The following is a 20,977-nucleotide window of genomic DNA, read 5'->3' on the forward strand; positions in this document are numbered from 1 at the left end:
CATTTTTTCTTGCCTGCACGAGAGATTTTTTAATCTACCAAATCATAATTCTGCAATACATTTTTGAAGCGGTCTCTTGATATTCAGATTATTAAATATTTTCCTAAACAGTTCTTTGTGTAATAGCCAACACTGATGTCCTGAACAAGAAGATCCTCACTGATATGACCACTCACTTTGAAAATAATTTTCACTTTGATGTTTTTTTTTTCTCCTCCGAAGCGCATTATTTGTGGGACATGCTCAACACACGTTGAAATAATAATAATGATAATGATAAAAGAATTGCGTTAAAAATGGCCAGGTTCACGCACTTTGAAAAAACTTAACATGGTCCAATATTTAAGGCAATATGAGATATTTTTTCAGTCTTTGGCGCGGTTTGATAAAACGGAGAATAACCAGGGGCGTAGCTTCCATAGAAAGAAAAAGCCCGGGCTTTCACATAAAAAAATCCGTGCATAGAGTATGTCGGAAAAAATTACAGAACTTGGGTTGAAAATAAATATCTAATATTTTTGATAAATAAAAAAATATAAATAGAAAATTATTGAATAACTAGGCCTAGTGCATTACGATTCAAACGATTTCAAACATCTTTGAAATCATGAAATTCATTTTCCGTCGGGGGGCTTCGCCCCCTGATCACCCCACCAGAGCCCTGCCCTGGACACGCTGGGGGCCTAGGCAGCCCCTCAGACCCCTCGCCTGAGCTTACACATTTCTGCTGGACTAGCTACGCCCCTGATAACTAACTTAAAAAGTAAGTGCGTAGCTATCTCAGAGTGGGTTGCATTAAATTAAATTGACATTTTTGAAGCGATTTGAAAAAAACACAACTCAAAGTAAGTACGTTGAATTTGTTCCAAAATTATTACGATTTGAAAAAGAAAAGAAATTTAGAATACGCTTTATTCTTAAAAGGGGTTGTCATGGACAAAGCAGTGTTATTGGTCAATCAAAAACATAACATTTGAATGTGTAATATCACTAAATGGAATTAATAGTGAAAAGATGTTCACAATTAATGAAATATTTCACGAAGACATAAGTACATGCGATCACAATTTCAATTAAATGCCGAATCAAACTACGTCATACAGCTGATTCGTCCTGCTTGTCTGTAATGCTAAGGGCGTACACTTCGAAACCTAAAAATCGACGGAGCAAATTAAAAATGAATCGAAAGAAATGTGAAAACCTAGTTGGGGAGGTGCAATAGTCCAGTAGTGCCTACGTGTACAAGTATATTCTGAAATGTGTCACTATTCGAATTAATGAAAACGTGGCATGCAGGTTACATGAAATCACGGGGAGTAAAGATCCACCAGCAGTGTCAAAGATTTTACAAAAGACACACGTTTAGAACCACTGGCAAAGTAGCACCTCTAAGTGGAAGCACTGAAACACGTATCTCCCAAATTTTTTATTGAACATTTGAACATTTCTTTGAAATGTTACGTTTTTTTAAGAACGTCTATCAGCGCCTTCATCTCGATTCAGAAGTGGCCACCGTGGCATCGTCTAAAGTTCTTTCGTTCTATCTAGTGCAGTCGGCCACAATTTCTCTGAATCACTGTAGACTCCTCTCAAAAATAACACGTTTTTTCTGTGTGATATTCCTGTATTATTCACCACGTCTTGATACAAAATGTATTGGTGGAGATCCTTGTCAACAGGCGATATAATGTATCTACGGCCATCTATTCTATAGAGCATGAACAAAACAAAGAAACAAAAAACAAAAAAAAAAAAAAACAAACAAACATCATTAATATTCTTAAATTTTATTGTACAAAAACTTCATGTAAAACACTTAGACCGTAAAATAATTCGTTTCTCTGTCCTTGCAGACTTTTCAAAACCTCATCTCTGATCAAAACGCAACCAGCACAACGTAAAACTATTGAAGCATGCAAACAATTGTTTATGTAAACACTACGTTATACAAACTTATGTATTCTATTTCATTTCTTATGCAAATCTCACTTTGGTATTTAACAAAGACCTTTAACACCAAATTGTAAATCGTAAGAGAAATCTAGAAACGGCCAGATAATGTTTCCAATACTGTAAAGCCAAGGACTATAGGCAACCTGTGTTCCCTGTCATTCGAAGAAACATATTATCACATTTGTTGATCGACAGGAAAACTGGACTGGTGATATTGGGCGTTTATCTTTATTTGCAGTTTCGTCTTAAGTTCTTTAATTAAAGATAAATTTTATCCCTGCTCTCAAAAAGATTTAGATTGTTACAAAAAAAAATCTATAGATCGGTCGATTAACCATGGATGAGCTGTAATTTCGATGTAGATAACATTTAAAAATACGGTCTAATAACAGCAATACAGATATTATATAATAACAAGACATTTTAATCAAAATGATAAACATGTATCCACCGGAAATTATATTACTTGCTATATTAAAAGAACGGCGAACAAAAAATTCAAAATTTATTGACTAAAGGTTTTTAATAAAGAACTTGAACTTGAAGCCAAGTCCATGATTAAATCGATACTTTTCTTTGGACAAAGTAGCAAGTTTCAGCGTTTCCTATGAATATTGTGTACCTTAAAACTAAATATATAAGTATATTATATATTATTAAATACTTTGTATTAGTATATAGATTATTAATTAGACAAAAATCCCATACATATCATTTCCCGACACATTTTGCTTTCATGAATTATAAAGTTGGGGAAGGGCACAGCTTGCTAGTATAAATTCGCTGTTTACGAAATTGATAATTATTGTCAATTATTGAACCAATTTAGTTTGATGTCTAATCAGACTTTATCATCTTAACATTGTTAAAAACAATACCAAAATAAAACAGGAATGAAAAGATATAAAATTAACGATTCAAATAATAATAAATTATAAATAAATTTTCTGTTATTGTTTCAGTCAATGACAAATATGTTTACCAATGCGAAAAAACTTTTGGTTGTAATATTCACCCAATCCCCACTGTCTGATTTTTTAAAATTTTTAACTAAATCTGATGAGGAAGTTCATAGGATATCTCGCACAAAACCTTTTCATTTCAAAAGTGATTGAATGTGACGTTTGACTTTAAACCTTTAAGGATGAGCACCAAATTGTGAGCAGGTGAAGCTACAGTTACACTATTTGTGAGGGATACACAAAGCTTTTATTCCTTAGTGCCATACGAGACTTTTAATCTTAAATGATGAACACCAAAATGTAAGCATGTACAGAGCATGCTACTGGGATGTTTTGTTGAGAATTTGAACCATCGAACCAGGTGTACAATTTAAGAGTGGTATGATTCTAAGGGGTGAATGAACTAACACTGTTGACGGGTTTGTCTATCTTGAATGCAAGCGTTGTGCTACGTTTACAGGGAAAGATGGATGAACAGGCGAAACGATTACTATATAACCCTATAACCAAGCAATTGAGGGTATCATTCACATGTAATACTGTAAAACCATATATTTTCGTTGTGCTCAAATTTCGTTGTTTTACAAAAATGATAATCATTAAGGAGCCATAATCTGATAGGTAGAATCATAAACACAACCAATCGATGCAAAACTGATACATCATTTATTGCTGATTTATTAATCATCAACTTATATCTATACATCATCATAATGGAAAGAATGCGAAGAAAATGGTTTTTGCATGAAATGATGATTGGCGGGGTCACGGAAATAGATGAAACGACATTGACTTGATACATTTATTCTTACATCAATCAATTCTAAAGTAGCAAGAGTGATAACAGGGATAGAAAAAGATCAAGATATTAAAAAAACAAAACAAAACAAAACAAAAAAAAAAAAAAAAAAAACCAAAAAAACAGCTGGCATTCCACATTCTCCAGGAGAGTGGCCCTGGAACTATTTTCCTAAAATAAAAATATGAAATAATATATTTCTAAAAACAGCGACACATGACATATCAGATGTAAAATGCAATGTACGTGTGTTATCTATGTGTATCAATATATAGAGTTTTGTTAATATTAGCAAATTACATTTCATTACACGTATTAACAGATATAATCTATTATATATCTTTTAGATGTAATTCATATTTTATTGACATAAACACTGTTTTACTATCATAAAATAATAACAATATATGAAAGTACAAAATGCATATCATCAACTTACGATTGAAGAGTATGTCATTGATAAAATCAGGTGAGTAGTTATCACGAAGATATCTGCATCTAGGGGCCCATCTCACGTGCATCACAATAGGAGTCTCGTCCCAAACGTACAGACGGAGGCCACAATGATAGCATTCCGCCTGATCGCCGTGTCCTTTGGGAACAAACACAAGAAGTTATATAAAACGATGAATTACAAATACTGAATTGAATATGATTACGATATAAACACTCGACAGTTACCGAATTAAAATCTTAAAATCAGGATTGAATAAATCTCGAGACATTTGGTGGGGACTAAAAGAAGAAACTTCTCATACACCCCTCCCATCCTATCTCTAATACCAGTCTCCGAGATGATATCACTCTATCACTTAATGTGCGATATTGTGATGTTCACATGGGGCCTAGCTATAAGATGATATACACCCACATCTTCACACCCCATCATGCACACTTTCACAAACACACACCATACACACACCACCATACACACATACACCATACACACACCACCACACACACACACCATACACACACCACCACCACCACCACACACCCTCCATCACACACACAAAATGAAATAACATTATTGTTTATTGAAACAGGTCTACAATATAATTGTATATGGATACCTTTCAGGTCATCTATACTTTGTCATGTACCTGTGGCAAAGAAACCCGCTCTAGCTTGGTCAGCACTCAGTTCTGCATTCAGTCCCAATCCAATGAATGATCTCAGGCGCTGTTCGATATCTTTCATGTCAGGAGAGCACGGATTGAGTCGTGATTGTACGACAGCTGACAATTCACACATGGTCATTCTCCGATATCTTGCATCATTGTACGTTCTGCGGTCCATTGAAGTCGATCCTACAACGTTAAATCGTGCATCATTACTAGTAACGTCTCGATCGACTTCGGAGTTCAGGTACTCACGCCGAAATACTTCTTGAAAGGTGGTTTGAAATTGGTGGATATTTATATAGTCTGTTCGGTTTGGAAAAGGATGGAAACTAGTTGGTCCAAATTGTCTGATAGAAATTGACTGTGGCGAAAGGTCCCTGTGAAACGACACTCCCGGAAGTATTACTTTGCCGCCTCCTGTCTGTATTTCATAAACGTCCAAAGATCCGAATTGGAGATTTCCATCTGAACTTGAGAAATATATACTACCTAAATAAAGATCGTCACCATTAAAGTATCTGTTTGGCTGTAGACATGCAGCAGCAAACATAAAGATCTTCAGCTTCAAATACTCTCTCAGCATGAAACATGTCTCTCGTACACATTCCACGGAACTGCTTTCAGCTTCCAAGACCCTTGCTTGATCTTCTGGAGTTATTCGTTCCGCCATTGCCTAAATGAGAAAAGGGATAGTTTTGAAATTATTTGATTCGTAGAGTGAAAACGCCTGTCAACAGTGAGGGTCATTTGGTTGAATAACACATTTTGATATCAAAATAGACTGATATCATATGGTATATTGAAATGACAATGTGTCAAACAAGGAAGAAAAGGGGAAACGAGCAGCCTATTCATAACAGGTATAGTTAACAAGCCAATCTCAGTCTCTTACGTAATTCAACATCCAGTTCCAGATCCGGGGGCTTGAAACGTTTGTTACGGTTATGTAAAAACATTTGTGCAGTCAGTAAAACATGTACCACTGCAAGCGTGAGTTTAATAGATCACAGGATGGTCTTCACCCAGCATAAAAATAAATTGGTAAGATATGCTGCCCTGTTCGGAGCCGCAAAAGGCAACATACTCTCTGCGGTTTGCTCTAAAGGGGAAAATGATAGGTTTACCACCTCCTGTGTATTTCTTTCGCACAAGTACGAAAAATATCGAATTATTGTCATATGTGTGAAATATATGATGTTTAACGGGAAATTAATAAATTTTCTGTTGATAACTTTAAAAAAGAATTCAATCCAAACATCAGACAAATTTGTGTCTGAAAGACAGGTCGGAAGGCGTTATTTGTCTTTGACGTCTGATAGTTAAGACGTTACGTTTGACACGACAACGCCATCATAAAACGGACACTCTACACTAAATCCTACAATTTCACGCCGTTCTCTGGTAGAAATCGAAAACTGTTAATGGATATGAATTTAAAGAAAAGAAATTCCGCAGTGACCATAGCTATGTCGTCTATTAATTTTTTCTGCGAATTTCAATACAGTAAAGAGAAAACACTATTCTGATTGGCCAAAACTCAAAAAGGAAAAACGCTGAAAAACCACTCAAATACCAACTGATTAAGACTTGTGTGTGTGTGTGTGTGTATTTTTTTGAAATTTTGTAGAATTCTGTAAAAGGATTTGAAGTTAAAATCTAGGACTTTTTTTTCAAAGTGAGGGGAAATTTTATGCTTCAGTACAGAGTGACGCTATTACATAAAGGCATAATGACCTTATTGTGACACCAGGATGTGATAGTATTACACAGCTTTCAAATTCAGGCGAGGATTATTGTATTTCACTTAAGCGTTACTAAATTCGTCATTGTTTTTATCACAACGACATGCTTTATCTTTAAACAAACACTGCATTGCAAGATTGTGTGTTGAGTTTTTTTATGTGCGCATGTGTCATTGTACTAACTAAAAATCGGTTAAAAAGCTAGTTCGTGGAAACCGCCTACTCTATCAACGGTATCGGTGGTTGTAAGGCAAAGCAACAATGGGACCGTAGTGAATAAGGTAAGAAACATGTTTTATTGAACTCAAATTGTTAGACAGCATCAACACGTAAAGTGTGTATACAGTGAGAATCATGAAGACTACATAGCTTTTTTACATTGAATCACAGGTTGAAGTTAAAAACCTCATCTTTATATTTGTTGCCTGTGTGTGTGTACTAAACTGAAGATCTACGGTTCTGTATCTGTAAAAATAATGGGCCGATTTAATATGTTATTAATAATTCAACCCAAAAATGGTTGATTGATATCAGAAAATGACTCGTGCGTCGGTTTACTCTCACCTGAATATGGAATAAGTGCGTTCCGTGCGTTTAAAGATGTTGTTGATTTTTCAGTTTGTTTAAAATAAATTCTTGTTTGCCAAATAAGGATATTTACACTACCTATATAGGGAAATAAAGTGTTGATCGCTTGCTAACTGAATTGGATTGAAATTAGGTGTTGATCCACTGCATAAACGTGTAGAGTAGATTATTTTGAATTGATAACGATTCAGTTTAAGTTGACACTAGATAGCGTGACAACGTAAGGTCTACTATACTCGAAAGTAGGCCCCCTGCAGAGATTTGCCTTAGTGTTCTCTACTAAGAGGTTACTGAAGAGTTTGATATAGATCTGCTGCCACTATTTCATTACTTGGAATTTTTGTTTGCTCTTCCATTTTGTTTTATTTCTTTTTTGCTCCTGGTGTCTTCACACCTGTCTTTAAATGGTCATAGCTGTTACAAGGATTTTAAACATAAAGAGGATTTGATAAACGCACATAACAATGCATAGAAACAAACCGGTAGGTATAACCAAGGTTTACGTCGCCATATTGGATTAACACCATTTGTTCGATATAATGTGCATCCGGGTATCAATATTAATTCTATCTTTTTAAAAGTAAGATTTGAACGGGATCGATGCTGGCAAATTATAGACTAATTGAAGCAAGAAGTTTGAGTTCAATTAATATAGAGTGAGATTCCCAGACGACAGACTAATTTCTGTTTGCCGATATGTAGTGAGAGCATTGTTAAACACGTGGTGTAGCAGGTATCATTGTGGACACATAGGGACGTGGAAAACAACAAAACGGCATTGTTAGTAATGAACGTTCGTCTTGCGTACGTAAGGTTATGTTACAGTCATGTAGCCACATGTAACTTATATAAGTTGCTTTGTCATTTCTGTTTTCGTTGAATGTTAGTGACACAGATGACTGTAAATGCAATCCCGTTTGTGTCACCACCGCTTAAACCAAGGTTTATTTGCCAAAATATACGCTATCAGATAGCATTTAAAGCCGACTGTCAGTCAGATTATCGCATGCGTATTTGCAAGAGTCAGTATTGCAAAGCTTTCATACGATCATGCTCAAACGAGTTACCCTCTTAGCACAAATTTGATAACGATTGTTTTCCTCTCGTTTTTAACAAACAATTGTTTCTTTAAATAATTTTGTTTTTTTAACGTGAACGCACTTTTTCTTCGGTAAATATCTTTCTAGTTCCAAATGATGTTAAAATGCTGTTTACTTTCTGGGTCGTAATTAAGGTCATACAAACACAAGACGACGACGTCAATGTGGAATGGTGAATCGATACTGAATTTTTGTTAACCAGAGATATTTTCAGTTGGTAGAAGTTATGAATGTCTTTTATAATCCTTTCAAATGATATCTATGGGACATTAATCAATGATAAATTGAGGAAATCTCCAAATAAAGTAATGACTCCGATATAAGTGGCGATATAAGTAGGTTAAATAGAGATGAGGAAGTCAGCAAAGTATAGACGTTGAGGTAGGTAAAATATAGATGGGGAGGTTGGTTAAATAGAGATGAGGGAGTCAGCAAAGTATAGACGGGGAGGTAGGTAAAATATAAATGGAGAGGTAAGCAAATTATAGATGAGGAGGTTGGTTAAATAGAGATGGGAAGGCAGGTAAAATAAAGATGGGGAGGTAAGCAAATTATAGATGAGGAGGTTGGTTAAATAGAGATGAGGATGTCAGCAAAGTATAGACGAGGAGGTAGGTAAAATATAGAGGAGGATGTAAGCAAAATATAGATAGGGAGTTAAGCAGAAATAGATGGGGATGTAGGTAAAATATAGAGCGGGAGGTAAGCAAATTATAGATGAGGAGGTTGGTTAAATAGAGATGAGGATGTCAGCAAAGTATAGATGGGGATGTAGGTAAAATATAGATGGGGAGGTAAGCAAAATATAGATAGGGAGTTAAGCAGAAATAGATGGGGATGTAGGTAAAATATAGAGCGGGATGGGTGGTGGGCAAATAAAATAGAGGTGGGGAATTCGGCAAAATATAGATGGGGAGGTAGGCAAAATACAGATGGGGATAAGCAAAATATAGATGAGGAGGTAGGCAAAATATAGCTGAAGAGGTAGGAAAAATATAGATGGGGAGGTAGGTAAAATATAGATGGGGAGGTAAGTAAAATTTAGATGCGGGGAGATGTAGGTAAGATAAAAATGGGAATGTAAAGAAAATATAGATTGGGTGGTAGGCAAAATATAGATTAGGAGGTAGATTAAATGGAGATGAGGAAGTCGGCAAAGTATAGACGGGGAGGTAGGCAAATAGAAAGGGGGAGGGATTAGGCAAATTAGAGGTGGGCAGGTCTGCAAAATATAGATGGGAAGGTAGGCAAAATATAGATGAGGAGGTAAGCAAAATGTAGCTCGAGAGGTAAAATAAATTAAATATAGATAAGGAGATAGGTAAAATTTAAATGTGGAGGTAAGCAAGATATAGATAGTGAGGTAAGTAAAATAGTGATGGAGAAGTCGGCAAAATATAGATGGGGAGGTAGGCAAATATAAAGAACGGGGGGGGGGGGGTTTAGGCAAAATTTAGATCGGGTGGTAAGCAAATTAGAGATAAGGAGGTTGGTCAAATAGAGATGAGGAAGTCAGGAAAGGATAGACGGGGAGGTAGGTAAAATATAGAGGAGGATGTAAAGAAAATATAGATGGGGATGTAGGTAAAATATAGAGCGGGATGGGTGGTGGGTAAGTAAAATAGAGGTGAAGAAGTCGGCAAAATATAGATGGGGAGGTAGGCAAAATATAGATGGGGAGGTAGGCAAAATATAGATGGGGAGGTAAGCAAAATATAGATAAGGAGGTTGGTTAAATAGAGATAAGGAAGTCAGCAAAGTATAGACGGGGAGGCTGGTAAGATATAGATGTTGAGGTAGGTTTAATAGAAATGAGGAAGTCGGCAAAGTATAGACGGGGAAGTAGGTAAAATATAGATGGGGAGGTAAGCAAAATATAGATAAGGAGGTTGGTTAAATAGAGATAAGGAAGTCAGCAAAGTATAAACGGGGAGGCTGGTAAGATATAGATGTTGAGGTAGGTTTAATAGAAATGAGGAAGTCGGCAAAGTATAGACGGGGAAGTAGGTAAAATATAGATGGGGAGGTAAGCAAAATATAGCTCGAGAGGTAAGCTAAATTAAATATAGATCAGGAGATAGGTAAAATTTAGATGTGGAGGTAAGCAACATATAGATGGGGAGGTAAGCAGAAATAGATGGGGATGTAGGTAAATTATAGATTGGGAGGTAAGCAAGATATAGATGAGGAGGTAGGCAAATATAAAGGGGGGGAAGTTAGGCAAAATCTAGATGGGGTGGTAAGCAAATTATAGATAAGGAGGTTGGTCAAATAGAGATGAGGAAGTCAGCAAAGTATTGACGGGGAGGTAGGCAAATAGAAAGGGGGAGGGATTAGGCAAAATATAGGTGGGGAGGTAAGCAAATTATAGATGAGGAGGTTGGTTAAATAGAGATGAGGAAGTCAGCAAAGTATAGACGGGGAGGTAGGTAAATATAGATGGGGGGATTAAGCAAATTAGAGGTGGGGACGTCTGCAAAATATAGATGGGAAGGTTGGCAAAATATATATGGGGAGGTACGGGAAAATACAGATGAGGAGGTAGGCAAAATACAGATGGGGATAAGCAAAATGTAGATAAGGATATAAGGAAAATATCGATGGGGAGATAGGCAAAATATAGATTAGGATGTAGATTAAATAAAGATAAGGAAGTCAGCAAAGTATAGACGGGGAGGCTGGTAAGATATAGATGTTGAGGTAGGTTTAATAGAAATGAGGAAGTCGGCAAAGTATAGACGGGGAAGTAGGTAAAATATAGATGGGGAGGTAAGCAAAATATAGATAAGGAGGTTGGTTAAATAGAGATAAGGAAGTCAGCAAAGTATAAACGGGGAGGCTGGTAAGATATAGATGTTGAGGTAGGTTTAATAGAAATGAGGAAGTCGGCAAAGTATAGACGGGGAAGTAGGTAAAATATAGATGGGGAGGTAAGCAAAATATAGCTCGAGAGGTAAGCTAAATTAAATATAGATCAGGAGATAGGTAAAATTTAGATGTGGAGGTAAGCAACATATAGATGGGGAGGTAAGCAGAAATAGATGGGGATGTAGGTAAATTATAGATTGGGAGGTAAGCAAGATATAGATGAGGAGGTAGGCAAATATAAAGGGGGGGAAGTTAGGCAAAATCTAGATGGGGTGGTAAGCAAATTATAGATAAGGAGGTTGGTCAAATAGAGATGAGGAAGTCAGCAAAGTATTGACGGGGAGGTAGGCAAATAGAAAGGGGGAGGGATTAGGCAAAATATAGGTGGGGAGGTAGGCAAATTATAGATGAGGAGGTTGGTTAAATAGAGATGAGGAAGTCAGCAAAGTATAGACGGGGAGGTAGGTAAATATAGATGGGGGGATTAAGCAAATTAGAGGTGGGGACGTCTGCAAAATATAGATGGGAAGGTTGGCAAAATATATATGGGGAGGTACGGAAAATACAGATGAGGAGGTAGGCAAAATACAGATGGGGATAAGCAAAATGTAGATAAGGATATAAGGAAAATATCGATGGGGAGATAGGCAAGATATAGATTAGGATGTAGATTAAATAGAGATGAGGAAGTCAGCATAGTATAGACAGGGAGGTAGGTAAATATAGATGGGGAGGTAAGCAAATTATAGATGAGGAGGTAGATTAAATAAAGATGAGGAAGTCGGCAAAGTATAGACGGGGAGGTAGGTAAATATAGATAGGGGGGATTAAGCAAATTAGAGGTGGGCAGGTCTGCAAAATATAGATGGGGAGGTAGACAAATATAAAGAACGTGGGAGGGGGGGGGAGGTTAGGCAAAATTTAGATCGGGTGGTAAGCAAATTATAGATAAGGAGGTTGGTCAAATAGAGATGAGGAAGACAGCAAAGTATAGACGGGGAGGTAGGTAAATATAGATGGGGGGTGGGGGGTGGGAGGGATTAAGCAAATTAGAGGTGGGGAGGTCTGCAAAATATAGATGGGAAGGTAGGCAAGATATAGATGAGGAGGTAGGCAAATATAAAGGGGGTGGTTTAGGTAAAATTTAGATGGTGTGGTAAGCAAATTATAGATAAGGAGGTTGGTCAAATAGAGATGAGGAAGTCAGCAAAGTATTGACGGGGAGGTAGGCAAATAGAAAGGGGGAGGGATTAGGCAAAATATAGGTAGGGAGGTAAGCAAAATATATATGGGGAAGTACGCAAAATACAGATGAGGAGGTAGGCAAAATACAGATGGGGATAAGCAAAATGTAGATAAGGATGTAAGGAAAATATCGATGGGGAGGTAAGCAAATTATAGATGAGGAGGTAGATTAAATAAAGATGAGGAAGTCAACAAAGTATAGACGGGTAGGTAGATAAAAATAGATGGGGGGGGGGGGGAGGGGGGTTGATTAAGCAAATTAGAGGTGGGGAGGTCTGCAAAATATAGATGGGAAGGTAGGCAAAATATAGATGAGGAGGTAGGTAAAATATAGATAGGGAGGTAAGCAGAAATAGATGGGGATGTAGGTAAAATGTAGAGCGGGATGGGTGGTGGGTAAGTAAAATAGAGGTGGAGAAGTCGGCAAAATATAGATGGGGAGGTAGGCAAAATATAGATGGGGATAAGCATAATATAGATGAGGAGGTAGGCAAAATATAATTGGGGATGCAAATAAGGATGTAAGGAAAGTATAGATGGGGAGATAGGCAAATTATAAATTAGGATGTAGATTAAATAGAGATGAGGAAGTCAGCAAAGTATAGATGGGAATGTAGGCAAAATATAGATGAGGAGGTGAGCAAAATGTAACTCGGGAGGTAAGCAAAATTAAATATAGATAAGGAGGTAGGTAAAATCTAGATGTGGAAGTAAGCAACATATAGATGGGGAGGTAAACAGAAAAAGGTGGGGATGTAGGTAAATTATAGATGGGGAAGTAAGTAAAATATAGATAAGGAGGTTGGTTAAATAGAGATAAGGAAGTCAGCAAAGTATAAACGGGGAGGCTGGTAAGATATAGATGTTGAGGTAGGTTTAATAGAAATGAGGAAGTCGGCAAAGTATAGACGGGGAGGTAGGTAAAATATAGATGGGGGGGGGGGGGGGGGTGAAATAGAGGTAAGTAAGATATAGAAGGGGATGTAAGGAAAATATAGATTGAGTGGTAGGCAAAATATAGATTATGGTATATGAAAAATATAGATTGGGAGGTAGAAAAAATAAAGATGTGGAGGTAAGCAAAATATACATAAGGATGTAGGCAAAATATAGATGGGAAGGTATGCAAAATATAGATATCTTTTAATATCTTGACGAAGGCCTTTTCCAGAAATGAAAAGTTTACTAAATATCGTTGGCTTTGGCGTTCTTGTAGGCTTTTAAAAAGCTTTATTAATCATGGAAATTCAGTCAGTGAAATTTTGCGTTAATTTTTTCTTTTAAGAATGAGAGCGTCCATGACAAATGGACATTATGAGCTGACTTGAAATATGACACAGTTTTGATTTTATTGAAACAGATACCAAATAAATCATTCTGCAGAAAAATATAATATGAATCAAACTGCATATTACAGCGCTTTGTACGTAAAGAATATGTTTACTGTATACATGTTGATGCATAACTTAGCTGTAAAGAGAGTTTGTTATTGCTAGGAGGAAATCATGTTTTGCATAAGGGAATTCGAAAATATGTAAAAGTACACGTCACAATTCTCAGCATTGAAGTTAATAATTTTATTATCAAGTAAGACCGATTACAGTAACTAATTACAATTAAGAATTGACTACGTTGTAACATTTATAATACACATGTATATTAATATACTATTGAGTTAGTACAGAACTGATATAGTTGTGTTTACGGCCAGTTTATATCGCCATTTTGAATGTCATAACAATTCTTCCGGGTATGTTTGTAAACACAGTTCTTTATGTACAATTAATGTAATGAATAGATATAAAACGCTGAACAGTTTTAGAAGAGATATTAATGGAGCAAATCATGACGGACTGCATTTATTTGATATCCAACATACAAATATGAATACATCATATTTCTAAATTTGGGATGTTGCCATTCTGACATTCGATGATATTTGACGCCCATTTCCATCTGTAGAATAAGAGATATTGTTACAAAATAGTGTCATATTTGATGAGATACTCTAAAACAACATTATGATTGATAAAAAAGGGTCGATAAGGAAGGAATCATTTACCTTGTTTCCGGCTTCTAAGTTTCGTTAGAAAGTGCGCATGACCGGAAATATCGACTATTAATGGTATCTAAATCGAAAGCAAACATGAATTTTATCAGCCTAATTTATATGGAATGACTGTAAGAACTGTGTATTATGTCGTTAATGATTTAATCTGAAATAATAGTATTAAAATCATATTGTTCAGCCAAAGAAAAATGCATATCAGTTGATTATAAGTCAAAGCCCTAAGAATAATAAAGCCTTTTGTCGAATATGTCTCGCCATTCCTTCCTCAACTCTTAAAACAATCTTTTTAAAACATTGTTTATTGAAAATATGTAGAAACTTTTAAATCAACGGATCAATATGGAAGGAATTTTCGCCATTTGTTACAATCAACCAGATAACATATTTGATCTAATAAATGTTGTTATCCTGATTTGTGTTGTGTAACTTGTTTATGGTCGACTAGAACTAAAATTTCTGAGAAATAGGGTTGAATTATTAGAAATCTACACTTTTCCTTTCTTACCTATCCGTGGTGGTGGTCTGGTAGCGCAGAGATTCTGTGATATTGATGTTATTGCCATGCAAGCTAAGGTGTCTAAAACCATAGCATCACATTTCAAGTAAATATTATAAATCAATCATACAAATGACCAGACAATACTTATTTTTCATCATATTATTGAAGTCTTTTAAATCAGATTTCTTCTAGAGGCTTGGATATATTTTGTTCATTATTACAGATCCAGCATATATATAAATCTATGACATTGAAATATCATTCTTTAATTAATGTCCAATGATGAGAAACATATAGAATTATTATCTGGTTTTAGAAATGAATTAATGTGTACACACTTTTTAAATTAACAAAGACAATTATGAGTGATTTGATCTTTTGTTTCAAATTTCTGTTTTCATATAAAACAAAATTTGAAATGTGTTTTAATGTCAAAGTATGAGTTTTTATCAAGATATACTTAGCATGTAGACAATTGATAAAGTATCATAATTCACAAAAAATACAAAACAACAAACATAAGCATCAAGTGTTAGAATTACGTTGTGAATGACATTCCTCCTTTCCCACAGCTGGGACCAAGGGAATGCGGTTACATCAGCTGGATATCCCAGTTAGCTTGAAGTGGCTACTCTGATCGGTGTGAACAGACCAAAATTCATGAGGCCAACGGGGAGATATAACATTTTTTAACAATCAGTACGATTAAATTAATTTCTACAATTGAAAATAATTAAATAAAATAAAAGAAATAAATTGCAACTGGAAAAACAATATTGATTTCATGTGAATTTATACGGATATGACATGTATCATTACGGGTAACAGAGGTTGCTTTATAGACCATTCTGGTGCTCCTACAAAGAAACATCTAGTAGTAACCCATTCTTGAATTTAGAGGACATGATTGAAAAGCGGTTGATTTGTGGGGGACATATCATAAAATGACATATTTTGTCATTGATTATTACATCACAGACAGAAACATTGTATGGAAGTGATTACTCTTCAGCAGAAGATACTTGCAATTAAATATTAGGAGCAGTAGAAGTGCTATTTCACATGTAATTGGTGCAATGAGAGATTCTAAACAGCATTGAGATGATGATGCAATTGGGGACCTCAATATTCATTTGTTCAGGATCTTCGATACATGCTTGTTTAAATTGATAAGTTTTAATTATATGATACTAATCTTATACTACTGTATATATCGTTTTCGTGATGATTTGATTAGATTGAAATATTGGGTTTATGAATTCATCATACAAGTTTTAAAAAGCATTACTTCCAGTGATATTTCATCCAGACCAAAAGATGAAATGATCAACTGCGTTGCATTTGTAGATAAAATCCTTTCTAAAGACAAAGTGAAGTCTACAAAAGTCACTGTGTACAACCAATGCCATTGTCAACATTGTATTGTATATGAACTGAAAGCTATTATTTAGTCATATCAGGCTTTGCAAAAATGTTTTAAAAGACAAATATGAATTTTCAAAATGTCTTTGTATGATAATGTGACCTAGGGAAATTTTGTACATAATTATGCAGTCATGGTACTCTACTTTTTATGTGCTAGCAGGTGAACTAAAGTGGAAGTGCTGTCTAAACCATAGCCCTACTGCAAATTATAAGTACTTATAATTTTATACACTTGAATGAACTTCAAAAGATCCAGAATAAGTTTAGATAATGTAAAAAGTTGGTCGTTTAGAATATTCCATGGCATGATGCATGATACAAGAGAAGATGTTTTCCAACAGAGAAGGTCTACCTGTTTTTGAAACTAACGGCACAAACGTGGCTCTGAAAGCAATGAATGTGTTAAGGACTTATTCACCTCTAGCAAAATTTAACTATGATAGCCCATGTCCTTTGAACATTATGTTTTATTTCATAGTTATGCTGTGCATGATCCTGTTTAATTTGTTTTTGTTTAGAAAGAAAAAACCTTCTGAGTATTAACTTTTTGTCTCCATTAGTGATTTAATTGACTTCCAGTTTAAGATGTCAATGTTCAATAATCTCAGACATTCTGTCAATCAAAATTGCAAGAAAATGGACATACTAAAGCAGCAGATTATCTATGAAAAACTTTATCACCTAAATAAAACCAGGTTGGGGAAGATAGCCCCAAGTTAGATTTATTTTCATGAAAAACAACTAGGGTTAACCATTTTGTATTGTTGAAGGAAAAACAGTGGAAAAGGAAAAGATATCCAGTGAAAAAAGAAGGTGGATTTTAAGTGGAATAAACCAGCTTGGTTTTCAGTAGACCATGCGAGCTAGTTTCTAACAAAAAAAACAAAAAACAAAAAACAAAACAAAACAAAAACAAAAACAATTGAGACTGAACAGTTAAAAAAAAAAAAAAAAAAACAGCTTGGCCTTTCATTGTTTTCAAAGAAACCGGTTGGGCTAATTTAAGCTTTTCAGGAAACTTTCCAGTTGAGTTCCTGTTGGGTTTTTTCACAGTAAATCCAGCTAAGGGTTTCATAACCAAAAACCAGGTGGTGTATTTGATACAGCCTATTACAACTATTACTCTCGACCGCTGGAATGCTTTTGCAGATCTATAGAGCTTCCACATAAGTGCCGAACACCTTAGCTATCATTGAATAAAATTTGACATGCAAAATAACAAGAAAAAACAATTATTTTTCTTGCATTTTTATTATGGAAATATAATGCAATTTTGACGCCCAGATGCAGACCACAATGACAGCATTCCGCCTGATCAGGAAGTAGCAGCAGCCATCCCGCATTCTACAGAGAGTGGACTGGAACATGAAAACATGAAAGAATATATTACCAAAGACAGTTACCTATGACATATCAGATGTAAAATGCAATGTACGTGTGTTATCTGTGTTTATCAATATATAGGGTTTTGTTAATATTAGCAAATTACATTTCATTACACTTAACGTATTAACGTCTATAATCTATTATATATCTTTTAGATGTAATTCATATTTTATTGACATAAACACTGTTTTACTATCATAAAATAATAACAATATATGAAAGTACAAAATACACATCATCAACTTACGATTGAAGAGTATGTCATTGATAAAATCAGGTGAGTAGTTATCACGAAGATATCTGCATTTAGAGGCCCATCTCACGTGCATCACAATAGGAGTCTCGTCCCAAACGTACAGACGGAGGCCACAATGATAGCATTCCGCCTGATCGCCGTGTCCTTTGGGAACAAACACAAGAAGTTATATAAAACGATGAATTACAAATACTGAATTGAATATGATTACGATATAAACACTCGACAGTTACCGAATTAAAATCTTAAAATCAGGATTGAATAAATCTCGAGACATTTGGTGGGGACTAAAAGAAGAAACTTCTCATACACCCCTCCCGTCCAAAACGTGCAGACAGAGGCCACAATGATAGCATTCCGGCTGATCATGATATCCTATGGAAACAATTGCAAGGCATTATATAAAATAACTATTTATATAAATTATTTATTACACGATTAATACACATTTGTTACTTTTCATTGCTATATTTTGAGAGGAAACAGCAGCTGAAAACTATATCTAAACGCTTCCGAAAACGACAGTATGCTTTTCAAAGCAAAAAACATACACTTGATAAAAGAAGCAGACGTTTTTGAAAGCTCGTAAGTACAGTTTGATGGCTGTTTGTGTATAAGATAAAGAGCCTCTCAATGCTTTCAACAGAGCACAAATACGCACAATAAATTCCGAGACTACATAATGTGAAAACAATCATCGGGTGTTCATATTGTAATCATATTCTGTTAATAATCATTTATTGGGAATATCTAATAACAGAATAAAATATCTGTAATTATCTTTCCTTTTTAAATGATACCTGTGTAAAAGAAGCCCGCTTCAGCCATTGTTTTGGCACTCCACTGTTCATTCAGCCTCCATCTTTCGAATGTTCTCATGCGCCGTTCGATGTCTCTCATTTCAGGAGAGCACGGGTCTTGTCGGCACTCTATGAGATTTGACAACTCTTTCTTTGTTATTTTGGGATATTTTGAGTTATGTTTCTTTTCCGTGTGCGTTGATGTTGATTCTTGGTCAGGTTGTCCAGCATTTTCATTAGGGTTAGCTTCCGCTCCATAGTATGGCCTTTGGAAAACTTTGAAATTTTCGGCAATTTCATCAATGTCAATATAAGCTATACCATTTCGATAAAAATGGAAATCGGTTGGAACCTGGTCTGTGGAAATGGACTTCTCTGAATCGTCATCATCCTGAAATACGCCAGGAAGAACGATCGTATCCCTGTTTTCGTTTTCTGCCATTTTTTTCCAGCTCTCCATTTTATACATGTCTCGGTATTGTTTCTAAAAGAAAATACATTGTTCGGTATAACTACACAGTAGTTCGTTCGAAGCTGATAACGTAATTTAAACATACAAATGTAAGTAATGCTTAACTTCCTAAGACTATGATTTTTGTTGTGTAATTTATATACCGACTGTGAAATTTTGATATACAACTGACTCATAATGTAAAATCAGTGTTGTGACATGTTCCTATTGGTTTGTTTTATACATCAACTTTTGAGAAACTTTATGCTTTAATGATTTAAAAGGGAACATCGAAAAAATGTTTCAATATTACTGTGAATGAATCATTCGTTTTATTCAATAATTACTATCAAAGATGATTTCAACTTTATAGTACTGTGTTACTGGACTTGACAACGACATTCCCTTTTTCCATTAAATTATAAAAAGTCCTAGTATTCTCTTCACACAACTTACATTTTGCGTGTGTCCGCAGTTCTTTCTGGCAGGCAAATGGCGGCTGTAACGGAGAATTGCTGCGCATATTAGACTTTTCAACCCGGAAGTTATTACCTCACTTGAGATATCGAAAATACTACTTTTTTTCGAGGAATTACATCAAAAAATTCTGTCCCTTAGTATTACACATACGTATTGATTTAATTAAAAAACTAAATTGATTGCTTGAAAATCATTTGCATGAACATCTTTAATGACAGATGGTATTCTGCAGTTGCTATAGGAAAAGAGAAAAATGCGTGAAAATAAGATATAAATGTGTTAATTACAAAAAGAAGAATTTGCCTTTTAATTTTAATTTCAGAAAATTTGAACGTTAGCGTACGCAGGTCCAAATCAAAATCCTTAAAACATATTCATAGCGAAAAGATGTATTTGAATATGATAGTTTTCAATCTATAGTGATATGTGAATGTGTGAAACGAGATTTTAAAAACAATCTAACGAGGAATGTGAAGGTGTGAAACGGAAAAAAATATATATATTATTTTTCTAACGAGGGTATGTGAAAGAGGGAAAGGGAATTAAAAAAGTCTTACGGGGATATTTCTTAAAACGCAAGGGACTGCACGGTTTCTTATTGATGTTTAATCCTTTTGTCGTATACATTATGTCAAAAAAGTGTTTGGAATTGAACTTGAAGTAATGTCTATTACTATCAGAACACCGGTCTTATAAGCTGAAAAAATAATATGAAAATACAACATAATTTTCAAACGAATCCCTGTACAGCTTATTTTATTAACAGAGCTTGGTTTTCGCAGAAGTGAACTGATTAGTTTACAATATTTTACATATGTGTGTACATGATTGAGTAATATCTAAATATGGTAATTCAATATCAACATCTGTTAACTGTATTATTTATGTCCACGATATTGATAAAATAAACAAATAAGCTTATAGTGTCCCTATCAAATCTAATCAGATTTCGACCTAATAACAATATAACGAATTATATATTTTTTGTTGTACACAAATGTATATAATACACATCCTATCCCTCTATTTGAATTAAATCTGACACATGTTTCGTATACCAGAATTACATGTATACATTTTGAAAATGACACATTTTCTTCGGCGAAATTAATCAGAATGTTAAACCATCGTTTCAAACATAACGGAACACTCATGTATGCCTGATAACAACTGGAGAAACGCTGATTGTTAATTCATACCTTTCCTTGTTGTCTGTTCCGCTCAATGG

At 35.0% G+C, this 20,977-nt stretch overlaps 1 protein-coding gene across 1 annotated transcript; it reads right to left on the reverse strand.

Annotated features, from left to right (window-relative positions):
• Window positions 1-3,877: 3,877 nt before the first annotated feature.
• LOC132550452 (uncharacterized) lies at window positions 3,878-5,508 on the reverse strand. The gene is made up of 3 exons (XM_060214519.1): window positions 4,818-5,508; window positions 4,154-4,306; window positions 3,878-3,885 (listed from the first exon to the last, which is right to left on the reverse strand). Exons 1-3 carry the CDS (start codon window positions 5,506-5,508, stop codon window positions 3,878-3,880), a joined length of 852 nt encoding a protein of 283 aa, XP_060070502.1.
• Between the last annotated feature and the right edge of the window lie 15,469 nt (window positions 5,509-20,977).

This window comes from Ylistrum balloti, unplaced genomic scaffold (genome assembly GCF_031769215.1).
Source record: "Ylistrum balloti isolate Yb309-2 unplaced genomic scaffold, AGI_CSIRO_Ybal_v1 Utg370124, whole genome shotgun sequence".
In the NCBI taxonomy this organism is placed as follows: Eukaryota; Metazoa; Mollusca; class Bivalvia; order Pectinida; family Pectinidae; genus Ylistrum; species Ylistrum balloti.

What these genes read in the sequence shown, in the direction of transcription:
- LOC132550452 (XM_060214519.1), bottom strand. Translation starts at nt 5,508, where the DNA reads ATGGCGGAACGAATAACTCCAGAAGATCAAGCAAGGGTCTTGGAAGCT. An exon ending in AGCGGGTTTCTTTGCCACAG is followed by an intron (nt 4,307 to 4,817) that starts GTACATGACAAA and finishes TTGTTCCCAAAG; the next exon opens with GACACGGCGATCAGGCGGAA.